Source organism: Armigeres subalbatus, chromosome 1 (genome assembly GCF_024139115.2).
Source record: "Armigeres subalbatus isolate Guangzhou_Male chromosome 1, GZ_Asu_2, whole genome shotgun sequence".
Taxonomy (NCBI): Eukaryota; Metazoa; Arthropoda; class Insecta; order Diptera; family Culicidae; genus Armigeres; species Armigeres subalbatus.
The window spans coordinates 286,247,640-286,257,686 of record NC_085139.1 but is presented as its reverse complement, the minus strand read 5'-3'; the positions used below and the strand labels follow the sequence as shown (position 1 = coordinate 286,257,686).

Genomic DNA, 10,047 nt, shown 5'->3' with positions numbered 1-10,047 from the left:
TTCACATGATTTAGATAAAAATGAAAATTTATTCAGATTCATGTTTTTGGTTGCTTGCATCGTGTTTGTGTTGTTGTTGTAGGTGCTGATATACCGAATGTAAACACATATCACTAGTTTGTTTATCATCATCGTTTGCGCATAAAGTACTGTTGAATTTGATATTTTTTTGCTGCACGTGGTTTGTTTCTGTCATTTTTCTACCACATAATAACAACACCTATAATTGGTTTGTATGCTTTCTTGCTGATCGCTATTTACACAATTTTATTTTTACCTAATAAAATGCTCGTATGATACTTGGGTGTGGTTGCATAAATACACGCAAACCTTTTTTACGACCTTCCTTTTACGACAAAAATCAATAATTTCAACTTTTATATTTTGATGATAAGGTTTGCCGAAACGCATAATTAGTAACCAGAAAATATTTCCGTGATACTCAGTATTTCAAGAGACGAAGTTAAAAGTGATCTAAATAAATTTTTGTCGTAAATTAAAGTCGTGAAGCAGTTTATGTGTATAGTAAATTGATACGATATAAATAAAAAATATAATGCACAATTTCACACAAATTTGTTAGCCCTCACCAGCAGTCGTATAAAAATCGCGACTGAGAGGTCAATATAATCTCATTACTAATATTGTTCTAAAACCAAATTAGGGTCCATAAAAAGCTAAAATAACAATACTTTTCCCAATACGTCCCCCTCTTTCCTCGCACATTGGGAGGAAAATCGAAAATAAACTCGACATTCGCTCGAGCGAGTGAAAAATAACATCACGCGAAAACAACGACATATTTGGCATTAAAATATGATTACCTCATATCCCCTTCTTCCCTTCTCGCAACTGGTTCTTCGTTCCGATGTTAGTTCCGGCTGGTCGCTGCGCGCGCTTCATCGGTCCCTCCTCCGGAGCTGGACCTCGGTCGCCGCCGCCGCAGCTGCAGACTCTTGTCGTTGCTGCTGCTGCTCAGCCATCATCACCTGATCGTGTTCGTCACTGCCTTTGAGACAGTTCAACTTGTACTAATTGCTGTTGACGTTGGTTTTTCGTCCACCACGCGGTTTGATGCTCTCCGAAATCTGCCACATGGCGTCCTCGTCCAGGTAGTTCTCAAAGTTGTCGAAGAAGCCGATGATTTTCTCGTTCTTCTTGAATTGGTACGACCTGACGAGGGAATTCGAGGTCAGTTGAAACATCGTTTAAAGAGTAAAAAGAGCGGTATGTTGGCGAACATTTCTATACAGATATTCGAAAGCTTACCCCTTCTTGAAACGTTTCATGTTTACCACTATGTGGTACTGTTGCCACCGTTTCGAAAAGTTAATCGACCCATCCTGCAGTAGATCCGGATTACCAATGTGTACAAATGTAAGATCTTGAAGCACCAAACCACTGTTAAAGAAAAAGAAAACGTATGAAATGTAGTTTTAATGTTTTGAAAATGTCAACATCTTCGGTCTTACATGTATGGTATGCAGGGTGGATTGGTTTCCGCCAAGGCCTGACGATATGCTCTAAAACTGGAACTGGAATCGATTAGAGCACAGTATTCCTTCAAACCCTCCGTGATCGTCCGATGCCATTCCAATCTAAGAATTGTGAATCAAAATCATTTATAATGAATGTTCTTTTATCAGTAATAGTAAATTTACCGCCTAATCGGAGCCGAATCCAGCGCCGACAATAGCGCCAAATATGAGTTGTAATTGTTGATCTTCCGAAGATGCTTCATGATCTTGATGAACTTGATCACGTGCTTTTCCCGATCTTTGGCATCTTCCTGCTTCAGGATTTGTGATCGAGCCCTGCAAAATTTACGTATTCAAAAATCTCTGTTCAACAAATTGATTTAAAACCCAAAAACTCACCAGTACGACATTTTATTGAAATGCTCGGTGAACGTAGTCAGGTTCGGGGACCGTTCTTCGTTTTGCTCCTGGGCCCAGATCAGCACCTCGGGTATTTCTATCTTGTGGAACAGCTCCGCATCCAGCATGGTCATCTGTTCGGCAATTTCCGCTGATTTTAGATCCAGCAGCGTCGGCGGAAAGGTCATCACCGATCGCGACGATGGCGGTGCCTGGTTCGGTTCCCTCGGTAGCTTTTGCTTATAGAGGGAAACTTTTTCGATCAGCTTCACCCGCAGCAGTTTGGCCATCGTTAGGTGGCCGGCGCAGACTAGTTGGTACACAAATTTCATCAGGATCTCGAGTAACCGGCGCGATAGATCCGGACATCTGGTTGGATCGTAATGATCAATAAAGAAAACTTAACCAGGTTGAAAGCATGGGGCGCTACTTACGTCAGATCATTCACCACTCGCACCAGCAGCGAAAAGGACTCTTTGGCTGCTTTTTGTTTGCTGTCAATCATGTGACAATGGAACAGCGTGTACCGGTAGGTCAGTTTCTGGATCAGGTCCAGCGGCGATATGAACGTGCGGAAAGTCGTGATGAAGGCTTCGCCGTAGGCTGTTGCGGTTAGATGTTGTTTGGGTTTAAAGAATGAATATTAGGTAATTATTAGCTGGATGAAGATTACCGTTGGTTTTTATTTGATCAATAAAGCATTTGAAGAGAAAATCTACGTGCGCTTCTAGAGTCAACATACTACAATAAGAAACTGGCGTACTGGATTGAATAAACTATCGAAATAGCAACGTGATAGACATCAAGTAGTTACTTGCATTTCTAGTATACATATGCTTCAAACTTAAATTGAGGCACTGGAGTCTAATTAATTTATAAATATAAAAGCTATCTATTGGAAGCGAAATGGCGTGTCCACCAATATATTTTTTTCTCATAAATTACATCATGCTTTTCTAACTAGGGGTTTCAGGAAGTGTGAAAATGCAAATAACCCTTTCTGAGGATTCGTATAAAATATGTGACGACAGGGATTACTTATTAGACCATGTTTAATATGACGCAATTGAGATTTTATACAGCAAATGTTGTTCGACCCAAAATTACAACTTGTAAAGTATTGTATTTTCTTGCAACTTGTATTGCATTTTATTCCCCAGACAGGAGGATTCCGATAAGGCGCCTGTAAAACCAATCATTACGAACAACATAATATATAATATGACTCGATATAATCAGCAAAGACCTAGGAAACGAATCCGAAGCTTCGAATATGAAATTGCAAAGCGCTGGGGTTTGCAGGTGTGACAAGATAATCCAGGATGAATTACATACCCGCAATCTCGACGTCGTAACGCTGCAGGAATTTTGTTGCCCACTGGGGGACGCAGAAATCCTCATCAGCGACATTAACGCTCAGATAGGAAGGCAAATGTTGGGTAAAGCATACCATTGGTACTTCGCGTACCTGAAGGAATAAAAAAGACCCCATCTCGCGGTCCTTAGCCTCTTACCCAGCAACTCCTATCCCTACCTCCTCGTGGGGCTGGCCGGAATACGAGCAACCTTATCAAGTTACTACTCCCGGTAGGAACTATGGTCGAATGCTGACAGGGAAGGCGGAGCACACGCATACTCGCCGATGTGCTCAAGGACCGTGGATTCGGCATCGTAGCGCTACAGGAGGTTTGTTGGAAAGGATCAATAGTTCGAACGTTTAGAGGTAATCATACCATCTACCAGAGCTGCGGCAACACACACGAGCTGGGAACAGCTTTCATAGTAATGAGCGATATTCAAAGGCGCATGATCGGGTGGAGGCCGATCAATGAGAGAATGTGCAGGTTGAGGATCAAAGGCCGGTTCTTCAACTTCAGCATCAACGTCCATAGCCCACACTCCGGAAGCACTGATGATGATAAGGACGCATTCTACGCGCAGCTGGAACGTGAGTACGACAGCTGCCCAAACCACGACGTCAAAATCATCATAGGAGATTTGAACGCTCAGGTTGGCCAAAAGGAGGAGTTTAGACCGAATATTGGGAAGTTCAGCGCTCACCGGGTGACGAACGAAAACGGCTTACGACTAATTGATTTCGCCACCTCCAAGAATATGGCCATTCGCAGCACCTACTTCCAACACAGCCTCCCGTACCGGTACATCTGGAGATCACCACTGCAGACAGAATCACAAATCGATCACGTTCCGATTGATGGACGGCACTTCTCCAACATTATCGAAATCAGGACATATCGTGGCGCTAACATCGACTCTGACCACTATCTGGTGATGGTTAAACTGCGCGGTACGACCTAGCAACCTGATGTCGCCACTGCAGAGAACTTTCTGAGAACTTTCGAGCGATCACCATCTTTAATGCCGCCTACAAAGTGATATCCCAGATCATCTTCCGACGTCTGTCACCATTTGTGAATGAGTTCGTGGGAAGTTATCAAGCCGGCATCTTTGACGGCCGTTCGACGACGGACCACATCTTTACTGTACGGCAAATCCTTCAAAATTGCCGTGAATACCAGGTCCCAACGCACCATCTGTTCGTTGATTTCAAGGCGGCATACGACAGTATAGACCGCGTAGAGCTATGGAAAATTATGGACGAGAACAGCTTCCCTGGCAAGCTTACTAGACTAGACGGTGGATGGTGTGCAAAACTGAGTGAAGTTCGTTCGTACACTCCAGCTCGTTCGAATCGCGTCGTGGACTATGACTAGGTGATGGACTTTCGTGTCTGTTGTTCAACATTGCGCTAGAAGGTGTCGTGCGTTCTATGATTTTCAACAGATTTAGTCAATTTATTTGTTTCGCAGATGACATGGACATTGGTACAAAGGTATACCTGCCTGAAACGTGAAGCGACAAAAGTTTGACTGGTGGTGAATGCGTCGAAGACAAAGTACATGCTTGTGGGCGGAACCGAGCGCGGCAGGGCCCGTCTGGGAAGTTACGATAGACTGGGATACCTTCGAGGTGGTCAATGAGTTCACCTACCTTGTATACTTGCTAACGGCTGATAACAATGTTAGTCATGAAATACGAAGGCGCATCATCTGTGTTAGTCGGGCCTACTACGGGCTCCAGAAGAAACGGATGTCAAAAAAAGATTCACCACCGTATCAAATGTGTCATGTACAAAACGTTCATAAGACCGGTTGTTCTCGACGGACATGAAACCTGGACCATGCTCGAGGAGGATTTCAAGCACTCAGTGTATTCGAGAGACGGGTGCTTACTGCTTAGGACCATCTTTGGCGGTGTGCCAGAAGACGGTATTTCGCGGCTGGAGCTCGTCCAGCTCAACGGCGAACCCAGTATCCAGAAGGGTAGCTAAAGCTGGAAGGGTACGATGGGAAGGGCATGTTGCAAGAATGCTGGGCAGCAACCCTGCAAAGATGGAGCAGAACGACTTGGCGATCGGGGGGCGCATTGGAGGATGGAGGGATGGAGATTCAATGTTATCTGTTTAGTTGTAAGCTAAATAAATGAAAATGAATATTGGATGAAGACAATAATAGATATGGCACTCATTTCAAGATTTGTGTACCATGGTACTTATACCACCACTGTGTGTCATTAGCAGGGTTCGTACTTTTCGTTTAGGTGAGACGAAAACAAGTGATTTTCGGGCCGAAAGAGAATCTTTTTTCTAAGTCTGTGGGGAGAAACATCTTTCACTCGCTTCTTTTTTTTTTCTAGAACTGAAGGCTGAAAGATAAACGAAAATCGTGCCATTTTATTTTTTTTTGTTCTGGATGAACCACTGCGTCCATTTCATTGAACTTTTGTAGTATAGGGGAACAAGGGGCAATATGGACACCCTAAGGTTTTAATCAATATTAGGTGATTTAAATTGAATATAATTCGGATTTCTAGCAATTACGTGATACTATTACTCGTTGACTACCTGTTCTGTTTTGAATCGTATTGAAAATAAGGCAATTTCAATCAAATAGGACGATTTTATAATAGTTGATTTTTCACTACTCTCTGGAAGGTAGCGGGGCAGATTGGACACCCCCATGGGGCAGTATGGACACCCTTATAAAATATGAAGAAAATTATCTTTCTCGTGATTATATGCCATCGTAACCTATTTTATGGATCATCCAACAAAAATATTACCCAAATTGTTCATCTTCCTGTCATGTTTTTGTATGAGACACCTAAAATGGTGTTTGGATCATCAACATCCGAAAATCTTTTTCCCTCTTCTTAAGCGAGGTCACATATGGTCGTTTTCTATTTTAAATCCATGGTGAATAGAAGAAGATTGATTACGTAACGCAAAAATTTGCCACTTTCAGCAGGCCGCATACATGTATGTCGAACTTTTTGTATGAAGCATATGATTGTGTATATAGATCGTCACACTTATTGCAAGACCCCTTCCCAATCGTCTCTTCTCTAAGCATTGCATTGCATAATCTATGCATGCTCTTATCCACCTTACTGGCATCGCCAATCCTTCCAATGGGTTGTACCGATCAACTTGCCAACGAGATTTCCAAATCTATACAAAACACTTCCTTTTTTGGTGGACTTTTAGCGACTTCTATGGTATATATGTCATGTACTGGAACTTTTATAGCGAATTATAATTCCGCATCATGATAACACGAAAATAACACGATATGAAAGCCTAGCTCGATGAGTTTGAGGTATTGTTTTTAATTTTAAAGGTGTCAGTTCTACCCCCATATAGAGTGTTCAGTTTGCCCCAACAGGTGATCATATTTTAAAACTGTTGAAAATTTTGTAAAAATCAAGAAAACTTCTCACAAATACATGTCAGAGCACTGTAAATAGCAGAATTTTGCTATGGGATGACCAATAATTGAGAAATCATCTTCTATGGTAAAGTAAAGCTTATTTTATGGGAGGTGAAACTTATAATTTTTAATCATTTGGAAGACATTCTAACTTTTTTGTCAAATTTATGCGCTAAGAAGATAAAACAATGACTTCTACGCTATAAATTAGTTGTTTATGAAAGGGTTATAGAGTTCGCTGCATTGAAAGTAGAAAAATGGGTGCCCCGGGTGTTCATAATGCCCCCTGGTCCCCTACCCGTGTCATTTGTTTAGTGCATGTCTTTCTGCTCCATTTCTATTGAGAAGAAATGAAGTAGTCATTTTTCATTCATTTATTTCTCAAGCTTAATGTAAGGCCTCTTTAGATTAAGGTACCGCTATTTATACCCTTCGAAAAATGGCTTATACCAATTCTCAAAGGTGCGCCCCTCAATCAGTTTCGGCTCAACATTAAGTGGGATAATACTGATTTTGACCATGCATCGGTACTGAAGTTCAAACATATTTTTGCTTCTTCTTATGAGTTCCGAATTCGTTTTTGTATAGAGATCTGATTTCATTGCGTTTGGCATTTCCGAATCTCACCTTTACTCAGAGCTCTAATCAGTCAGAGGATTCAGCAGATCCACCAAATTCGTATCCGCTTCTTTCCTAATTAATCAGCGCTCTGGAGCTTGGAGATTCATGTCGTCGGCTTCGAAAACCAGCCTAAATTGGAGTTACGTTTTTACAATTTACTCCATTGACTCCATCCAAAAGGCGCAAAAAATTGTCCATCTAAAAGCAAATTATAGTCGTTTTATACTCTTCCGACCATCACTCATAAGTATTAACAAGAATTGTAAGAACTAGAGCACAGTGTGGTAGATCTTATCCGTAATGCAACACGAAAAGTGTCTAACCAGCATTACAGGCTCCGTTAACTGCCTGGCTAATTGTTTCACCCCCAGGCCATTCATCCCCTCAGAACGGGTCGCCTGACACCTTGGGATTCGGGGTTAGGGACGTTATATTGTCAGCTTCAGTGTTGTACCGAGCCTTGCGATATGACCGGATTTACACCGTTATGCACTACTTCAGAGTATCCATATCCCAGCGTAACGGGACCTACTTGATGAACTTCTTTTTTCATTTAATCATTCTTACGCCTCACTCATTTTCCGCGAAATTTTTTTTCAGTTTGCATTTATAAAAATTTTATGACCGCAACGGTATTCGAACCCAGAACACCAACAAAAATGGCACTGGGTTGCGCAAGCCACTCCACCACATTGGGGATAGGATATTTGTTCCATAAAAGCTACTCTTATTTGCATTGGTGAATGCACGAAAAGGATAAAAGAAATGAGAAAACGAGTTAATAAACTTTTCACGGCACTGACAATGAGGAAGAAATAGTTATCTCTCATCAGGGGCCTGTAGCATAATCGAAATTTTGCTAATAATATTAGCAGAGTAGTTTGTGACTAAGTCTTGTATTATTCCGTTGCATAATGAATCTACAAGTATCAATTTACAAGTCTAATATTACAAGCGCACTTTAATATTAGCAGAATGTACAAGTAACTGTTGCCTAAAGAAAATACAAGTACAAATTATTAGCGTTGGCTTGTAGTTTCTTTTACAAGTATGAATGGTGCTGTAAATTAATTTACAAGTAGTTTAATTTTATTATTTCAGCGGTGCTAAGTAAATATATGTACATCGTTTTATTGTTCTAAAAGACTTAACAGAGAAAGAAACTATTATTCAAAGTGCTTTAAATTACCATACAGTGAAATACTATGCCTTCAGAATAAATTTCTCGTTCCAATACAAAGGTGAGAATTATGAAATTTTTCAAGTAACTCTGGAGAAAGCAGAAATACTTTAAGTTCTAACATCAAGAATTCAAATGGTGGGACTCTAACTACTCAAAAGTGGGTTGTTTTCGCTTAAAACCGTACTTTGGTCCAATAACCCAATTTTGTGTAAAACGACTCTTCTAACACTACGTAGTTTACCTTAATCCACGTAAAAACGTATTACCCAAAGCAAAGTTTAGTAACTTTAGTTTACCTAAAGTTGACTTTATTCAACTCAAATGTGAGTTGTTGTACTGAACAATCTCGGGTGGGGCCATGCATATTGCCCTATTTTTGACAACAGTCATGGAAAAGGAAGGAGAAACTACTTAAATTTTAAAATTGGAACCCGCTTCAAGAACACGCGTCAAACAAGTCTAGCGAAATTAGCTTTTTCGTGGAAGATATTGTCGCGCATATCTTTTTCTAGACTTTCGCGGCGGTCTTACTCTCGCAGGCTCGACTGCGAAGGTAGACGTCAAGATAGCCGCCGGGTTAAAAGATAGGGTAAATTTTTCCTCTCAAAACAAAACCATGCGCTTTTCGCCAAATGACAGCAGTACTCGATTGTATTAGTGAGAGGCAACCGGAGTCACTGAGTACATGGAGAGTGTTTATCATGACAAGTGCATACGGTGGGTAAGATTTTTATTGACTCTGTCGTGTTTAGTGACTGTTGTGATTACCTGAGAAGCAGCCAGCAGGACGCCGCAGTATTCTATATTTTCTCGAGATGCATAATACGTTCGAGTAAAGTACAAATCGCTCAAATTAAAATTACTTTTTCTTTGTGAAAAATACCAATACCACGAAAGCGGATTGATCCGCGGAATCAATAAATTAAAAAGGGAAGGATAATAAATTCGTGTTACCTATCGCAGTATTCTATGCACAAACTTGCAGAATTCCGTGTATGGTAGAAAATCGGAAATTTGTTTTCAATAAAATAAATATGCAGTTATCAGATGTCGCAACTCATTTAGATTAGTGCGCATGATAGTACATCAATGCGTGCATGATGCGCACTGCTAATGACATAAATCGAATTGTAGTGACTCGCGTCGCAGCACGAGTGCTCAATCGCGGTCCAGTTTGGTGGGGGGGCGACAATAATAACACATACAAACAGACGTAACACTGATGAAATTCCCATCGCCCATGCTTTGAACGGTCATTTTAAACTAAACTGATTACTCGTTTCACACCTAGAAGCGCGCGCATCGTTTACCTTTGGATTTGACATCTCACACTAGCGCCTTCTGTTGACATTGTCGTACTAAATAACATTTCGTGCAACATACACGCGAGATGGTGATAAAGTAACTGGGCGAAATTTTTTTTTCTGGAAATTGTTCTAACTGTTACGTCTGTTTGTTTGTGATAATAATCTAAAGCACTGTTTGTCATGATGACAAATATTTGTCAGTGGACTACGGGCTTAAGTACTTATATTATAAGTTGGCGAATCACTTTTATGCAACACAAATTACAAGT

At 40.9% G+C, this 10,047-nt stretch overlaps 1 protein-coding gene across 7 annotated transcripts in view; it reads right to left on the bottom strand.

Moving 5' to 3' along the window:
- LOC134207675 (guanine nucleotide-releasing factor 2) overlaps nucleotides 1–10,047 on the bottom strand; it is a 226,688-nt gene continuing 216,641 nt past the window's right edge. For all 7 annotated transcript variants that reach the window (XM_062683463.1, XM_062683462.1, XM_062683465.1 and 4 more), the window contains 6 exons: nucleotides 2,312–2,480; nucleotides 1,878–2,246; nucleotides 1,662–1,814; nucleotides 1,473–1,598; nucleotides 1,270–1,401; nucleotides 1–1,173 (listed from right to left, as the gene is read on the bottom strand). In XM_062683463.1, the coding sequence (XP_062539447.1) occupies nucleotides 1,032–1,173; nucleotides 1,270–1,401; nucleotides 1,473–1,598; nucleotides 1,662–1,814; nucleotides 1,878–2,246; nucleotides 2,312–2,480 (1,091 nt within the window). In that variant the 3' untranslated portion in view covers nucleotides 1–1,031. The remainder of the gene's footprint in view (nucleotides 1,174–1,269; nucleotides 1,402–1,472; nucleotides 1,599–1,661; nucleotides 1,815–1,877; nucleotides 2,247–2,311; nucleotides 2,481–10,047) is intronic.